This window comes from Plasmodium gonderi (genome assembly GCF_002157705.1).
Source record: "Plasmodium gonderi DNA, contig: Chr06, whole genome shotgun sequence".
In the NCBI taxonomy this organism is placed as follows: Eukaryota; Apicomplexa; class Aconoidasida; order Haemosporida; family Plasmodiidae; genus Plasmodium; species Plasmodium gonderi.
In genome coordinates this window covers 1,051,470-1,070,017 of record NW_021628931.1, presented here as the reverse complement: position 1 = coordinate 1,070,017, position 18,548 = coordinate 1,051,470, and the positions used below count along the sequence as shown (strand labels likewise).

The following is an 18,548-nucleotide window of genomic DNA, read 5'->3' as shown; positions in this document are numbered from 1 at the left end:
TAACATAATGATGTGGTCAAAATGGAGAGCAAAAAATCCAGTAAATCCAATGAAAGCTACAAGGTTAAAATAATTCAATAATAAACAGAAATATGAATAGATATATTGAATAACATTCGTCAAAATCGTCCAAACTTATATTTTTCCTTTTTCCTTTTTTCACTTTTTTTTTTTTTTTTTTTTTTAAAGAACTTAGTCGACTGCTACTACTTGTTGTTAAAAAAGTTCAAAAGGAAGAGTTCTTATGTAATAGATGAATTCCTAATAAAGGTACGATCGAAATATCAAAAATTAGAATAACACTGAAATGTTCAACAGTACCCAATTTGTGAAAACTCCACAAATAGACACATTTAAAGAGAAAAAAAGTCTACGAAACTAATAAAATGAATAATAATACACACAATATATTTTATAATTTACCTTTTTAAAGGAGAATAAAGAAAGTAACGGTAACTTAACAATTTACGAGGATGTGAACTCAGAAGCTTTCTGTTTTTTAATTTTGTCAATGATTGATTCCAACTATGACGTAAAAAAAAATTCTAACAGAATTATGAATTTCATCAATGTTCATACATTGAAAAATAAGTATTTTAATTAACACAATTATTAACTTTTCATCTTGTTTGTTTGTTTCTTTTTTTTTTTTTTTTTATTTTTATTTCTGCGTGTTAAACATAATAGTGCATTAATAAAATTAATATTCTAAATGTTCAAAATGGAAATGATTTGATAAAAGCAATTTGCTTTTATATGGATAATGTAAAAATCAGCGAACTTTTAAAAAAAAACACAAAAAATGTTAGGAAAAAAAACGTAGACACAGAAAAAAAGAATAAAATGAATTTAAAAAAAAAAAAAGCCCAGCTACAAAAAGAACCTGAAGAAGAACCATCTGACGAAGTAGTTATCAAAAACATGTGTAATATAAAATCAATGAGCATATTCAACAGCAACATAGATATAAACGGGATAACACTTCTTTCAAAAAGTTTATATGATAATGGTTACCCAAAGGTGAGTCATAATACATATCCATATATATATTGGGATATTCACGTATATACCACTTATATATATGTGTATACTCAACTCTCACAACTGCCAATACTTGGCATTATTCATAGCACATATATTCCATTTCCATGCAAGCACTCAACTTATAATAATATATAAAAAGACATAACTACTTTGTATTTTTAAAGCTAGAAAATTTATCCATAGATTGTATTGATCTAAACTGTCATTGCCTTAAATACCTATCCCTATCATTGTGTAACTATAATAATTTAAAAACCCTAAGTTTTCAAGTAACATTAAAATATTTACTCAAATACGCATAGACATGAACATATCCTAGTGAAAACAAATGCGCAGCTTAAAAAAAAAAAAAAAAAAAAAAAAAAAAAAACTATTCAAGAACTGAAATATTATTTCATTTAAATTTATGTGTTTTATTTTATTTTCTTAGTACTGTAACTTGAGTAACGATTGTATTAAATATATAATAGACATAATAATATATTTAAACTCTTCTTTATCTACTTTAAATTTAAGTGGAAATAAATTTAATGATGAAGGAATGTGCACAGTAAGAATAAGGAAAATTGCATTCAGTTGAGCAGCGAAATAATGCTTCCTAATCAAATAATTCCCATTTCTTTCAATTTTGTTTATTCATCTATCTTCTGACCATCGATTACAACAGAACATAATTCATTTTTTTACCTTTTGGACACTTAGCTTTTCGAAAGCTTTTTACTAAACAATTCCTTAAACAATGTTGACGTTTCTTATAATATGTTCAATTTAAGTGACTCATTTGTTCAAACGTTTTGCAAAATTATAGCTAGCCAAACAGTAAGACGAAAGAAAAAAGTGGAAAGAAAAAGAAAATTTTATTTGATAACTACAGGGAGAATTTTAAATTCTTCCCAATAGTTGCACACTCACAAAAGAAAGAAATTATTACCGAATACAAGAAAGTAAAAAAAAGAGTGAGAAAAAAAAAAGAAGCAAATATTAAAGTATGTACTAACAGACTTCCCTTTTGAACAAATTTATAGAACATTTCCAGCATATCATTAATCGGAAATTTCCTGGAAAACGCCAATTTGTCTAAAATAAATGATGCTATGAATTTTAATAAATCAATTTCTATTTTAAAACTACCTCACGAGTAAGCACATAAATAGTTTAATAGAGAATTTCAAATGAAACTTAAAATATTCTTATCTTTTTTATATGCTACCCCAATTTTAAATGTATTAATTAAATTCTATTTTTGATATATTTTTTCTTCACATTTTAACAGTTCTGTATTTTCACACATATATTAATATTTTTTTTTTTTTTTTTTTTTTTAATACATTGCTAAAATTATTAATTTTTACAGAGTTAACAATGAAATATTAAAAGAAATAAATTTAAAACTTGTTAAGAAGAAACGAAAAAAGAAAAATACTAAAAAGAAAAAAGCTTAAAAGAAAATTCTTGCTTAGACAACATAAACGATAATTGTGTCTATGTGTGTGCGAAAGATAGGGTGTATATTTTACACATATGCATTTTCTCTAATAAAAAGGCACAAAATTATAAATGATGGAATAATTTCCAAAATAGTTTGATAAAGATGAAAAGTACAACCCATGTATAAAAAAATAAAATAAAAATTGTAAAAAGTTTAACAGAAGATAAAAAAAAAAAAAAAAAAAAAAAGGGACAACCGCTTATATTCACTGTATTCTAATTAACGTTTCTTTCAATCTTATAAACTTCTTCCTTTTTTTTGATCTGTATGTTTTCCTTTTCATGTTTGTTTGCCATGTCCTTTTTGCAAGCAATGCGCCTTAAAAAATGAAAGCAATATGAAATTCATTACTATATGCATAATGATTTCTTCAAATGTGTAAAAGTTTTTTATGCACATTGGTAACCCTCTTGATGCACTTAACAAAAACATGAAAAAGTTTATTATCCAAGGGTGAAAAATTAATACATATGGGATAAAAAATACATATAAATACGCTTGTTCTACATATGTACATATTTACATTTATCATTATTTTTTTTTCTGCAAAAGTTCAAAAATATATTGTAATCTTTTATTATTCTCACAACTTCTTACCACTTAACGTTAAAAAATACCTGTTGATGTGCTTCGTAATGGTTAAATTAAATGATAAAAGCATTTTCTTTTAATATTTTCTACAAAATCGATAGAATTTTATTAAAATATTTTTTATAAATAATATCATGAACAAAGAAAGTGAAAAAAAGTGGTAACAATCTCTTTTTATAGTTTTCCTTAGGACACTTTCGAATTTGACATATGCTTCTACATTGTTTAATTTTATAAAAAAAAAAAAAAAATAAAATAAATTCACACACGCTGAACAGAAAATGAATAGGTAAGGATTATCATAACATATATTCATACACTTAACAAAAGTGAAGAAATGACAGTATTATTTCACCATACAGTTGCTATGATATGGGTGCCATGGGACAACAGCGCATGTTATTTTTATAATGGTGACATAGTCGAACAAAAGCTCCATCGTCCCGTGCGTTCCATTTATTCAATATATAAATAAACTCATTTAAACATGGTGAAAAAGAAGAAAAAAAAAATATAATAGAAAAAAAATATCGGCAATGTGAATTCATCAGCTATGGCACTTTTACTCTTTGAAGTAATCCACCCGTATGTCCTTTTCTTATATACTCATAATAAAAATGCACATTTATAAGGGAAACAAAGAAGGAAAGAAAAAAAAAAAAAATTCTTATTTATACATGTTCTTATGTATTGCGTAAATAATTTGTTTCATTAAACAGCTTGTTTCACCTTTTTGCTGTTTTTTACTCTATCATTCAAAAGCCCTTTTTTTTTTTTTTCTTTTCCTTCTTCGAATGGATGACAAGAAAATCAGAACATTCGACTGTGACATTTTGATATGTGGTACCAGCTTGCTGAACAGTTTATTATCAGCTTATTTTTCCATTAATAATTACAAAGTAATAAATATTGACAAAAACAAGTACTATGGTGATGTAAACTGTTCTTTGAATTTCAGCCAATTTCAAGATGAAAAAAACAAACTTAAGAATTTTTACGAGGAATATATACCTCTTTCACCCTGTGAAAATAATGACAGCATAGAAAAAAAAAAAAAACTGGAAAAAATTATTCACAGTTATTTTCAAATATATAATAATAAATTTAATATTGACATTAACCCTAAGATATTATACAATGAAAGCAATCTTATTGATTTGCTAATAAAGTTAAACGCACATACATATATTAGTTTTGTAGGAATACAGCATTTTTATTTATCCTATCAAAGGGTAAACAACACCTGTACAATTGATGTAACAGATAAGGAAAAAATAAATGGTCCAAAAATTGAACCAAGGGAAAGAGATAATAATAAAAATGACACCAACGACATCACATCGCATATACAGAACATAAGTAATAACAATGATTATCAAAATGAAAACGATTTAATTTTGCTAAAAATTCCACTAAACAAATCACAAGTCTTTTTAGACACAAATCTAAGTTTGATTGAAAAAAGAATGATTATGAATTTTATTTATAAGAACATTATTCACGATAAGAATTACACCTTTTCCAATTTTTCAAATTATAATTTTACAAGAAAGCCAAATATAGAACAATATGGTGGGTTATGTCAGTCTAGCGAGATCATAACAAGTGAAACAATGCAGGAACCTCTAAATAACCACTTATTTAAGGGTGAAAAAAAAGAGGATAATAAGGATACAGACATGCAACATGAAAAAAGGAAAGTTCAACAAAACCAGAACACTAAACTAATTAATCATACCGAACTGTCGGAACAATTCGCAAATGTTAATATTTCAGATTATTTGAAATTATACAATATTTCGGGCAAGTTAATTGACTACCTCATATATGGAATAGGTCTGTTCGACTTAGATTTGCGACAGTGCAATAATAAGCAGATTTCCGAGTATTATCTAAGTGGATATACCAAATCGAAAAATTTTATTATGAATCAGAAAGAATTTCTCCAACGCTTACACATATTAATCAATTCGCTAAATAAATTTAAAATGCAAAATTTATTTGAGAATGCTTTTATTTATCCATCCTATGGCTTAAATGACATTATTTATGCGATATCCCGAGTGGCTTGTCTAAACAATTCCATCTACATGATTAATAGAAAAATACAAAACATTATTTATTCTCCCATCTTCCATAACACAGAAGATAAAATAATGAATGATGATATGATTCATTCCTTTACGTCTACAAAAATAAAAGAAATCATCTTAGACAATGGTTATATAATTAGACCCAGGTTTGTTATATCATCTGGATCTAACATAAATTTCTGTGAGATGAAAAAATACCTTCTCTGCAAAAAAAAAAATATAAAAAAGGTTAAAAAAGGTAAAACGTTAGTTAAAACTTACAGGTTGATGGTTTTAAGCACCTACTCACTTATAGGAAAACAGGGAATATCATTTTACATACACAAGCACCAAAATTTGGAAGAAGAACAAAAAAAAAAGTTTGATAATTTAAGTAATTCTATACATATTTTACAATTAGACTATAATAGTGGCTCTTGTCCTCCAGGTTTTTTCTTAACGTACTTTACATATTTAGAAATTAAAAAGGAAGTAAATAATATACCAAAGGCTCCAATCGATTTGAAGAAAGTAAAAGGGGAAAACAGTCATGATAATCCTTATGAAAAAAATAAAAGTAACCCCAAGAATCAGAAACCATTAAATTTTTCCTTATTATTTGATGTCGTAAAACTATTTATTAAAAAGCATAAGGTTAATAATATCCCACCCGCAGATTCAAATTTACCTTTAAAAATTCCCCTTAATGAATATTTTCACAATATAATTGCAGAATTTTTCAGCACATCTGAAACGGAAGAGAGGTCCAATATGCGCTTAACTGATAAAGGGGAATCACTCAATGAGGATACTATAAAAAAGAAAGTGCAACAAATAAATGACCCATCATACACAAGGGGAAATATTCAGAGTTCTGGAAAATTTCAAAACATTCATAAGGATGAACATACAAATAATTGTCATAAGGAAGAACCTGTTCAGAATAACCAAACGGAAGAAGTAACAAATAGCCCAGAACAAAAGAAACATAAAAACATCGAAGTGGATGCCTTTGTAAAATCCTTAAATGACTTGTTAACCAAAGAAGGAGTTATTTATTGTGCATATTATGAATATGAACCAACCATTTATAGAAAGGACACTATCAAAATAATTAATGAAAACGTAAAGCACTATGAAAAAATATTTCAACTTATTGAAAAGAATATTAAGGTTGAACATCAAGATATATGTGAAAATACAATGAATGAATTACACAAAAATAACGCCACTGATGGTGGTGATACAAATATCGCTGACTATGTAGGCAATATTATGAATGGCGACGACAACAGAACAAATTTCAACAAAGGTAAAAAGGAGAACATATTTGAATACCATGACCAAAACAACCACCCCCGCACCAATGGGTTTGTCCATCTAGACGAGAACAAGCACATTTGTAATTTACTTTTTACAAATGATATCCACAACTACCCAATTTATCCCTTGATAGAAGACGTATCTATGTTTTTCTACATTATTAATAAAATTCATAGAACCCTTATTTTATCAAGCAGCAGCCAAACCATATATGATACATTTAGCAATATGATAAAGAAAATGTTTAACGACTAAACTACTTGCACTTTATCTAGTTGGTAATTACCACCATTCTAAGTAACATCTGTTCTATTTGTAACTTCCTATTTTGAAAAAGTTAAACACATTTTGATGAAATGTTAAACGTATTATATATATATGTGAACATGTGTATATGGAGAGGTATATATAAATTTAGAGTTATATTTAAATTTGGTGTCTCTATTTATGTACAGATTTTAAAAAAAAAAAAAGTTAAATAAATAACTTTTAATGCAAAAATTTATAAAAAATTTGCTTCTTATTGGGAAAAAAAAAAAAAAAATACATTTATTATATAATCGTTTATTTGTTCATGTTCTACTTTATTAATTTATTTCTCCACATTTATTCGTTGTCATTTATTTATTTAATTTTTTTTTTGTTTTTTTTCCGACTTAGTTAAACAATAAGTTTAAAAATTCAGAACACATATTTTACCATAATCTTGAATGATTATATAGTATAAGTATACATATATAATATGTAAATATATATACATATGTCCATATACATTATCTATACACCTGCATATACATAGTATGCACAATAAACTCAATATAAGTATTCCCCATATTGTTATTTCCTTATTCTTAATATTTATTTTTTCTTGTCTCTTTGCATTCTATCAACATCATCCATTTTGTGTGAATCATCCTTTCCTTGGCTTCTTTTGCATTCCTTTGAGCTCATTTTACAATGGAAACTATAATCAGGTCTATGGGATGAAAACAAATTGAAAAGAAAAAAAAAAAAAATACATTCAATTTATAGGCGTGTGCATGAAAATATATATGTACGTAAGCCATAAAAAAACGAACACACAAATAGTACAATTACAACTAATTAGATACATTCGCGTTTATATGCAAAAAAAAAGACATATTCACTATTTATCGGAACACTGTTAATAAATAATTCCCGTGCGATCTTATTTCTTGTTATTTTACTTAAGGCTAAGGATAATTATGCATATGGTTAGAAGCAGTATGTGGGTCAGGTTGTACTCAAAAGTCTTCTAGGAAAAAGACAAAATATATTTGGTTAGTTAATGTATTTAAAACTTTTTTTTTTTTTTTCATGCATACATGTAAATGTATATACATACATGCATACATTTTTTAATTGTTTAAATGTGATATTTTAATGTTTATATATATATTTACAATACACTGTATTTTTATTTCCTCTCTTACTTTCTCATTATTCGTTTTCGCGTTTCTTACTTTAAATGGGAATAAACGAGACAATATCATGCTCACTTTATTATTAAGCAATTTCGTTTCGAATGATAACAAATAAAATTCTGAAAACATGTACAGGAATGCTGCCGAAATAACCATAGCGAACAATGATAATACTGCACCTGAAGAGAAAATATATGGCGAAGAAAGGAATTATGTGTAATGGTGTAATGGAATAATGTGTATACTCAAATGCTCACAAAATAAGAACAAAAATGATGGATTCTTTATTTTCACAAATTCTCCATTTCTTCTCATTCCCATACACACGTTTACACAATATATAATCATAAGATCACACAACATATATATACTTAAATGGGGGAACAGTGAACATATAAAAAATGTGCATTTGGTTATATAAACAAATTCGTACAATATCCACATATGTATGCGTGCATATGTATTAAATCAGTAAGTTTTTTATCATATTGGAAATGATATATATTAAGCAATAGGTTTGTGAAACATGAATAAATCAAAACTCGATACACACGTACGCATATGTGTAATACTGTTTCCGTACATATATACGTGTATATATACACATATATAACATATACACTCTCATCAATCATGTTTCTCCTTCTTAAAAGGGTTATTACTATCTAAAAATCTTGATGGCTGGATGGAGGACCCCATTTTTTCGTGTTATTGTTAAAAAGGAAAGGAAACAAGTTTTTCTAATATACAAAAAGTTAAATTTACTAATGCTGCCTAATTCACTTTTTTCCCTTTCTACTTTTTTGAATTTTCCACTTGTTCTTTCTTCTTTTGGATATATATATATGTATATAATTTAAAAATATGAATCTCTGGAATTTAAAAAAAATTAAGGGCAAAAAATTGGTTTTTTCAATTAAAATGTAAACAAGGAATGTGAATAAGCATATCTCATGTTTCTTTACATACTTAAAAATTGATAAATGTACATTTTAATTATATATACCTTTTCTTTTTTTTTTTTTTTAATACAAAGCGATATATAATTAAGAATTTTTTTTACCCTTGAATGTGAAAATTTTATATATAATACACTGAAAAAAAATGTATGCATGTATACATATATATATATTTTAACATTGTGTCATGCTTTATGTATGCATGTTATGACAAAATATAACACTGCGATTTTTTAATGAAATTAAAAAAGTCATGAGAATTATATGTGCACAAATAATTTAAGTAAACATAAAAAGGAATTAATGCTTACATATAAGTAATATATATTTGAATATTTGAACTTGTGAAAAAATTCGCTGAACTTTGCGTGAACACTAATTCAAATGATCATAAATGTAAGGAAAACAAGCATCTTAACGATTAGGAAATTGGACTTTGCATTTAGCGCTTTGGTAAATCACCAGCTTAATCATTTAACAGTTCAACCGATAAACCATTCACCTGCTTAAAAATTTTAAAAATTTATCGTTCAACATTTAGCAATTAAGCATTTGAATTAGTCACATATTAACGTTTCACGATTCAGCTTATGAGCAAAAATTCTTTAGATTTAGAGCTCAGCTTAAAAATAATACAAAGATGAGTTAAAAAATAAAAATTTACATGTTTGTATTATATCATAGTTACTGATCTCATTACACTTTTACACATACACAATATATATATATATATATATGTATACACTATTTTTTTCTTGATTTTGTTCATACCTAGACCCAATGCAACATTACATAAGAACAATAAACACAAGAATTGCTTAAAAAATGTGAAAACTGTGATGAAAATACTTTAAAAAAACATTCTGCTTCGATGGCATGAAAAATAAGAAAAAAAAAAAAAAAAAATGCATTTGTATACAGATATTATTTTTCCCAAAATTTCAAAAACATTTAATAAGAATTTTGCAAAAAAGGCATTTTGTTCATCACCCAAGTTTTATAAAAATGAAGAATACAGGAACGTTTTTAAATGCCTCAGTAACTTTGAAAACCTGAACCTTTTTTATTTGCATCCCAAGCATAACAGGCTGTGGACGCATAAAAATTCTTTTTCAGAACAAATAATAATCGACTCAATAAGAAAAGCCCAAAGTGAACTAGATAGGGGTTCTCTCTATTCACTGCAAGAAGTAATCCCATTTTGCCAAACGTTTTTTATGGTGTGCTTATGTTGAAGCAAGTGTATGTATGTATGTTTGTGTGTGTGTGTATGTGTATGTATCCAATATGTATTAAATATATATATATGTGCACGTTTTGCATGCTGCATACGCACTGAGAAATTACATTTACACGTGCTCCTCTCGTACAACTACATCAGTATTATATATGAACGACCATTGCCTTTCACGAATGTGTTACGTACACGACATATTGTCACCATGGGAAAACGTAATTCCTGCCCATTTGTATGAAACAGATATATCATGTTTCACACATTAAGATGAGAATCATATAACTTTTTCGTTAACATGAATTCCTGTCGCACAATGATAAGAATATACACATTTTTGTTGAGTCAATTCAGGGTTTCGGTTTAACCACACATTTTTTACGTTAAAGGACTTTGTAAATTTTGTGATATTTTTTAATAGCGTCAATTTTTTATAATTTATTTCCTTCATCTGTTTTTTACACCGCAGTCGGTTAACATTTATTACAAATATTTAAATGAAGAAAAAAAAGTGAAATTTCAAAAGGCAATTGACGAATTAAATGTTCTGCTAATCGCTAAATCGAACTTGAGGAAAGAGAAAATTCAAGTACACACCAAAATGGCATTATGAAACACTTCACTCTTGTTTTTCAATGATTCAGTTAAATTTAGCGTGTACATTCATCCGTTTACATTATTCATTATGCCACGCCATATTAAAATATTCAACAATTATTTAATTACTGGCTTTTTTTTCGTTTATCTTTCTATTCTTGTATTTGTAGATATTAACTGAAAATAATTCCAAAGGATATAAAGATAAAGAAATCTTGGGCTTATTTATAACGGGTTTCTTTTTTGCCATTGCTTCAGTCACCCACTCGCTTTTTTATTTGGTTTGGAAAGAGAGATAAAATGAAACAATAAGCTACCTAAAAAGGTGTACATTTTCGTGTATATATATATGTTTGTGCATTTTCGTAGCTTCCTCACACATTTGTACATGCACATGTGTGTTCCTGTATTTATATGGGCACCTTTTTCGTGCGAACGTATGCACTTAAAATCGTATTCTCAAGGAATTACTGGCGATATTATTAAAAAAAAAAAACTTCATTTTTCTCCTTTTCCAAGGTGAGTGTGTACGGCCTTTACATATTGCACAAAGCTTCAAAGGAAAATAATAATATGATTTATGTTGAACAGAAATTAAATGAAAATAAGAATAAATTATTAATAAATAAGAAAAGCATACAAACCATTTTAACTACTCTGGAACACGATTTGACAAAAATAAAATAAAAGGGAGAAACTAGTTTCTAACATTCGCATTATTTAAAATTTTTAGTAAAACTTCAATTTTTTATACCTCACTGTAGTGCTGTTATGAAATGGATATTTTATGAGTAAATATTTAATTTGAGATGAGCTCATAAAGTGACATAGAGCAGTATATATTTAATTATTGGCAGAAAAATGAAATAAAATAATTTTTTTTCTAGCCTATTCCGCTACTACCTATAGTGCACGCAAGTTAGTAACATTATAAATATACTTTTATATTATCACTTTCTTTCCCTTTTTCTTATTTTTATTTTGTCTAATTCCATATCGCTGTTCTTTATCTGCATTCCATCAAAAAGTAAATGTCATGTATATTTGAAACGATCACACTTTAACTTCAATATTTATTTTCCAGCGGAAAGTGTCTTATATTATATGTACGAATTGCTTTAATTCTCCATTCGTTAAGTCCAGTGCTGCATTAACCATAACAGTTTTTTCTACGTGTTTATAAAATATTCTTTTAAACGTATACAATTTAAAGATCTTCTGAAAAAAAAAAATAAAATAAATTAAAATAAAAAGAACTAAACTGTAACACTTAACGAAAAATAATGAAGAGTAAAAATGTTATTCATACTGAAAAAAAGAACCCAAAGAAAAAAAAAGACAGTGATAAATCTGATCATGAACAAAAAGAACATATTAAAAAAAAAAATGACATGACTAAAAAAAAACTTGAAATTGACAATAAAAATAAATTGCAAAAAGCAGATTCCAAAAGTAAAAATGATATTGATGTAAAAAACAAAAATGAAAGAGATAATGATGATAAAAAAAAAATAACAAGTGAAACGAAAAAAAGAAACGAAAATGACACTAGAGCAAAAACTGCAAGTCTTGATAAAAAGCAGCACATTTTAAAGAATAAAATCATACCCGAGTTAGGTATGCTACACAAGGAACTGGAGGCCTTTCCGGATTCGAATGTGCATACAAAAAGTGACAATTTGTTAATAAGGTTAATTCTTGAACGCATTAATGTATATGTGCAAAACAATATAAGGAAAAATATATATATATGTGAATGAGTAGGAAATAGAGAAATATATTGCAATATGTGCATTCAGCTACATAAGAAGATGCACACATTTGTAGGCCTCTACATGTGTAGTTATGTGAACAAGCGGAAAATTAAAAAAAAATGAAAAGAATAAAAAAGCAAAACAAAGCAAACACTCTAACTAAAATGCAGTTTAACGGTATAAGAGTCTTTTCTATGTTATGCTACCCTAGGTGTATTTTTTTTATTTTATAATTTGCATATTTTACCCCTATAATTCCATATTTTTCTCCTTTATTTAGTGCACTAAATGTTGAGTTAGAAAAAAATTTTAAAAATGTTATGGGGATAGATTTATGCAATGACTTGAGTACCCTGCTTTTTAAAAATTCCCAAACTGTGTGCGTAGATAAAAGTTACTTTTTCTCCCTCATTCAAAAATACTTAAGCTCGGACGAGTTTCTCCTAATCAAAAATGCGTTAACAGTAAAAATTTAGATTTGCATCAAATCACCTACATCTGTGTATGTCTAAATTTACACTCCATTTGTTTTCCATTTTTTATATTTCCATTGGTGTGACTAGTAAGAGTGAATAAGTACATATCCAGCATGTGATCCCCCTTCTTCGCACTATTATAAAAACATCTACAAATTGGCACATATACAATTTGTTAATTCTTTCCACTCTTTAAGAAATACAAACTTGATGAAATATTAATTTTCAAGAATTTGCATAAATATTACAAAAAGAATTATGCACTGGTTGTCGATGAAGAGATATTTTCCTACTTTCTCATGGTAGTATTATGGATTTTTTTTTTTTTTTTTTTTTTTACACCACACTGCTATTAACCACTTCAAAATTTCACACTCTTTAAATTTTAGACATACATTAGATAGTACTCATTTTCCTTATTTTATTGTTTCTTAATTTTGATGTTTTACGTTTTTTTTTTTTTTTTTCTCTTATTACAGAAAAGTAAAAGGTCTGTTGATCTCCCAGACCTCAATATGAGGGAAAGCTGTCTCAACGAAAAATCCACAGAAAAACAAGAGCTAAGTTGTGTTTTCTTAAAGCCAAAAAATTATGTTTCATCGTACGAGCAACAAATTGAAAAAGAAATAAGTTCCATGAATGTTAATGAAAATAGGAAGAAATTCAAAAAGCGTATATATATCAGTAAAAAGAACAAAGGGGAAGCCACCCTGGAGTTTGTTGATCATGGTAATTTTACATCCATTAAGGGTAATGAATTGGTAAGTAAAGATAAATATACGGGGGAAATAATGAACAAACAAAAGAGTTGATAAACGATTTAATACACATGTATATATATTTCACAATAACAAGGATCCCTGCGATGTAACTCTTTTTTAGGCTAATTCAGCAATACGAGCAAAAACGCTAGATTTTTTCTCAAACAATTCTATCATACATCAAGAAAAAACATGTCAAACATATAAAGCAGTTTACAAGCATATGGGAATTCAATATAATATAGAATTCTTAAAAGAGAAAAAAGAAGAAATATTAAAATCATACAAATTGCATAAATTTCTTCATAGACTTTTTCCAGTTATAGAAAAATACATAATTGAAAATATCATAATAACAGAAAAAAAGGGACAACCAAACACAGAAATTTTGGATATATTATCATTTAAAAGTGTCAAAAAATTAAATAAAATATTCATATATACAGATGTGAAATACACAACAGATAAAGTAGTCTTGTTTACGCTGTATCTGTCTTTAATAAATTATCTCATATTTACTGTATATATAAACAATTACAAAAATGACAATTTTATCGAAGGGGTTAATACGGACAGCTACATCCTCATTTGGTCCTACACCAACTACATAAATCCAATATACGCCTTGATATCTCCATATGTAACCAAAATAAAGAAAAAATAAAAGGAGAAAAACAACTTGTAGATATTTTAATTGACTGATTCGAGACAAATAATACAAAGCGAGATAGGATGAAATATTCATCATGCGATAAGATAAAAAAAATAAGTGTTCATCCCACATAACTACATATCACCTTAAAACATAGATAATATACTGTATCTCACGAATAATTTTATTCCTATTATTCATTTCATTCATTTTTATATAGCAAATTTCCAGTGCTGTTATAAATGAAAGGGGCTATGACTTTGTTATCGCCGGATGCAGTAACGGATTGGTTCGACTCATATTTTTTCAAAAAAAAAACATATAAAATAACACATACCTTTTCTTTATTAATATACATACTAATGTATTATGACTTTTTTTACGATCTAACTCTTTTCGCCCTCCCCCAAAATATTATTTTTAACAGCTAGTCATTTGGAAACTACCCCCCAATTTTCATGCAAAACCGCTTTTAGATCCCAAAATAAGTAAAAAAATATGTATATACATATACACATATATATATATATATGTATACACTTCAAGACAGCTTATGCTTGGTTCCTGCATTAACTACTGTCAAATGTAATGCCACTTCACCATTTGAATTCCCATTTAGATGAAAGAACTGTCGACTTAGAACCCTACATATATAGCAGCATAGAGCATTCACATAAAAGAGAAGTGACGTCCCTTGTATTTCTAAATGACAAAACATTAGTTCTAAGTGAAAAGAAAATATCTATTAGCAACCAGAAGAATTGCCATTTGTTGATCTCTATTTCAGGTGATTTATATATATATATATATATTTTTTCTATATCTATATGTAGCAGAACAATAAGTGAAAATGTGCATATACCCATTTTATCCCCATGTGGTATAATTGGACTCATAACTCTTTTTCTCTCTTTTTCTTCATCTCCATCTATTTCACCTCCTCCCTATTAGTCGATGGGACGATACTAATATGGGATACAACAAACATAGAAATAGTTGAAGTTAAAAGTAGTGCAAAGAAAAAAGAAAAAGAATTAGTTGATGACCTATACAGTTTCAAGCCTCTATTCAAAATAAATGCTACGAGACCAAATACAGGTAAAAAAAAATATACTTCTATTTGACGTTTATTCGTGCATTCATCAGTTAGTACTACCATATTAGGCACAAAATATACAAATATCTGCCTAACCGTAAATACAATACAATGTTATTATGAACTTTCCTTAATAGAACATTATTTGAACTATTATACTTTTCCCAGAATATTCATTAGGATTTACGTATTTTCATTTTATGGAGTTAAATTCGAATGTTTCCTCCTTTTTTGCCTTTTCAGTAATTTTTATTTTTATTATTTTTATTATTTCGATTATTTCGATTATTTTGATTTTTTTTTTTTAGCGTAATTAACACTTAGACTTCTACATGTTAACCTTATGGATTATTTTTATATTGTTATTATTTTATTTTTTTAAAACACATCACTTTTGCAATGTCATGAATATGCATACTTAAGTGTGTTTTTGTTACACTGTTGTAGTCTGTTCGTCTGATACCATCCAAGTGCAATTCTGTGCACAATAATTTTCATTCCTTATTTATCATATTTTCAGGAAGAAGGAGAATACGTGGTTGGAAATTTGTATGGATGTATGCAAAAAGAAAAGAACTATTCTATTATAAGCAAAATAAATGATGTAAGAAAAGAAAAAAAGTAGAATAATTATGTAGATGTGTTTTTTTCATTTGTATTTACAATTTTGCTATAGATCTGTGTGGATATTCGTTCAAGGAACAAAACATGTAGATGGTGATGAGGCCACCTCCTAAATTAATACATGTGCAATTTCTTCTTTTTATTTACTTGTTATAAATAGAGTATTTTCCATTTCTCCCTAAGGAGAAAATTCATATTTGTTTATTTTCTCTTTATTTATATGGCTTCGTTTTGTTTTGTTTTGTTTTTTCCATCTCTCCCTTCCCTTTTTCATTAAAGGACTATAAAAGTTTTAAGACACTAATATGCGTAAAGAGAAATAACATCATTAAATATTTAATTCTAACATTAACTGATACGAACTTTTTTCTGTGGAAAGAAAGCGAAGAGCATCCTCTATATATATCACCCAAGTAAGCTATAAAATATTTTTTTTCTTGCATTCCTCTGTTTCTTATCATCCTCGTGTGTCATTTATTTATATTCTACTTGTATAACCACTAAATGATTTGTCTCTCATTTGAGTGTTAGTACATCTAAGTGTGTATTAGAGTGGTCTCCTAATAAAAGAAGAAAATAGTTAGCAGGTGAACAGACCGAATAAGAAGCTGATACATGAGCACAATAATCTCTGAACCCATGTGTATTCACACTAACTCACCTCAACTTCACTCTTTTCAGAAGTAATGAAATATACTCCTGCTGCGAATTCAGTCAAAGTAAAATAAGTGTTATATTTGTTGGAAAAATAAATGGGCATATAGAAATATGGAATCTAATGGAACGAAAAAATAGTTGCATGTACTCGTTGTCTATCAGCAGTTATAGCTTGACATGTATTAGTATCTTCCAGAATTTCGATTCTAGCTTATTTAATGCTTTGAAAAAAAAAACGAATATTCAAAAAAATCATAGTGATGATATCTCCTATGAAAATTCGGAAACATTTGTAGACACCAATGAATATTTGATTAATAAGGATGAAGATGGTTAGGGAAGAAAAAAAAAAAAAAAAAAAAAAAAAAAATTAACGAATGAATGGATGAAAAATAGTACAAAAAAAGATTAAATCAATTTGACTTATGTTTCTCTGTTCCAGTTCTACACTTTTATGTAGAATTCATAATTAAAATTACGATTAGTTTGTATTCCACTTTCCAAACAACTTAAATTTTTTCTATTAAAATGTCATATCTAACACATCATCATTCCTACATACGCAAGTTTGTATCTGCGTGTGTGTGTTGTGTGTATGTTTATATATTATATTCATAAATTTTTATATACATGTTCCCCTCCTATACAAAGATGTATACAAGTATTCGTATAACAAGATTATAATTGGAGACTCAAGTGGCTGTGTTTTTGTTTACGAAATAGAAGAAAATCTTTTGAATTCGGTAATTCATTCGGATGTATATCCACTGAGGAGATGAATAGGGATTGTTTCCACTTTTATACATACGCAGATTTGTACGTATACAATACGCATAATTGCATATACACCACTTGCGTACCTTCTTCCTGCAGACCAAGGCAGAAATAGACGAATTTTTACAATGGGTTCAAAATAGGGTATATGTGAACAAGGAAAAAGTAAAAAGGCAACTTCAGTTGAGCAAGGTAAGTATAAAATTTCCGCCATTTTTCACATTTTTTAATTTTCTATTTTTATCCCTCTTTTTTCACATTTTCGCTATATTTTTAAGAATGAAAATATTTCACTTTGAAATGTATTTTAAAATTAAAAAAATATGTTTGTAGGAAAAGGAAAAAGTGCTAAGGAACGAAGAACAAAGCGTAAAGCACATACATATATATATGTTATACATAAGTGCATTCATACACACATCTACGAACATGTGTATATGCCATGAGGAAACGTTATCAAACACACACCCTCCAATACTTAATAAAAGCGCGGTGAAAACCGAATATAAAAAACAGTTTAATAAAACGTTTCTGTCGATACTGCATGGTCAAAATGCATCCGTACATAACGCTCTGCTCAAAAAAAAAAATTTAATATAAATTATTTGTAACATCTTGTTTCTCTTCTGCTTCTCTTCTGATTCTCTTCTTCGTCTTTTTCCTTATTGTTTCCCATTTTCACATCACCATCCTTTTTTAATTTTTCATTTTACTTTCCCTCCTTTTCAACAGACAAATGAACGGAAAGAACAACTAAAGAATAAGCTTGATGAGGACTACAAAAATGCATTGGAAAAATATAGAGGTTATTTGCTTGGGAATAAATTATAAACATTGGAACTATGAGGGATTCCGGATTATAGGATATTCTTTATTTCATTTTTTTTTCTCTTCTTTTTCCATTATGATTGATCAATAAAGGTGTTCAGAAAATATACATCATCGCACTACATATTGTCAAATTAGTGTAACAGTTGAATAACAATGACAACATTACTCA

At 27.5% G+C, this 18,548-nt stretch overlaps 6 protein-coding genes across 6 annotated transcripts; 4 read left to right on the top strand and 2 right to left on the bottom strand.

The window, feature by feature from the left end:
- Positions 1-21: 21 nt before the first annotated feature.
- On the top strand, positions 22-2,186 carry PGO_062210 (conserved Plasmodium protein, unknown function; the record flags this gene model as incomplete). Its single annotated transcript, XM_028686864.1, has 8 exons — positions 22-63; positions 190-270; positions 434-532; positions 688-1,020; positions 1,209-1,313; positions 1,475-1,587; positions 1,758-1,863; positions 2,070-2,186. The coding sequence occupies 8 exons, from the start codon at positions 22-24 to the stop codon at positions 2,184-2,186; spliced, it is 996 nt and encodes a 331-aa protein (XP_028542665.1).
- Positions 2,187-2,738: 552 nt separating this feature from the next.
- On the bottom strand, positions 2,739-3,194 carry PGO_062200 (hypothetical protein; the record flags this gene model as incomplete). Its single annotated transcript, XM_028686863.1, has 2 exons — positions 2,739-2,851; positions 3,131-3,194. 2 exons carry the CDS (start codon positions 3,192-3,194, stop codon positions 2,739-2,741), a joined length of 177 nt encoding a protein of 58 aa, XP_028542664.1.
- A 724-nt stretch (positions 3,195-3,918) lies between these two features.
- On the top strand, positions 3,919-6,774 carry PGO_062190 (GDP dissociation inhibitor; the record flags this gene model as incomplete). The annotated part of the gene is made up of 1 exon (XM_028686862.1): positions 3,919-6,774. One exon carries the CDS (start codon positions 3,919-3,921, stop codon positions 6,772-6,774), a length of 2,856 nt encoding a protein of 951 aa, XP_028542663.1.
- Positions 6,775-7,377: 603 nt separating this feature from the next.
- PGO_062180 (hypothetical protein, conserved) lies at positions 7,378-8,663 on the bottom strand (the record flags this gene model as incomplete). The annotated part of the gene is made up of 4 exons (XM_028686861.1): positions 7,378-7,495; positions 7,728-7,792; positions 8,004-8,143; positions 8,627-8,663. 4 exons carry the CDS (start codon positions 8,661-8,663, stop codon positions 7,378-7,380), a joined length of 360 nt encoding a protein of 119 aa, XP_028542662.1.
- Positions 8,664-9,828: 1,165 nt separating this feature from the next.
- On the top strand, positions 9,829-11,441 carry PGO_062170 (hypothetical protein; the record flags this gene model as incomplete). Its single annotated transcript, XM_028686860.1, has 4 exons — positions 9,829-10,113; positions 10,627-10,746; positions 10,925-11,035; positions 11,274-11,441. The coding sequence occupies 4 exons, from the start codon at positions 9,829-9,831 to the stop codon at positions 11,439-11,441; spliced, it is 684 nt and encodes a 227-aa protein (XP_028542661.1).
- A 596-nt stretch (positions 11,442-12,037) lies between these two features.
- On the top strand, positions 12,038-18,379 carry PGO_062160 (hypothetical protein, conserved; the record flags this gene model as incomplete). Its single annotated transcript, XM_028686859.1, has 16 exons — positions 12,038-12,444; positions 12,789-12,972; positions 13,182-13,286; positions 13,464-13,745; positions 13,867-14,385; positions 14,618-14,686; positions 14,825-14,885; positions 15,017-15,184; positions 15,349-15,495; positions 15,662-15,735; positions 16,014-16,097; positions 16,397-16,530; positions 16,799-17,106; positions 17,426-17,517; positions 17,882-17,917; positions 18,281-18,379. The coding sequence occupies 16 exons, from the start codon at positions 12,038-12,040 to the stop codon at positions 18,377-18,379; spliced, it is 2,769 nt and encodes a 922-aa protein (XP_028542660.1).
- Between the last annotated feature and the right edge of the window lie 169 nt (positions 18,380-18,548).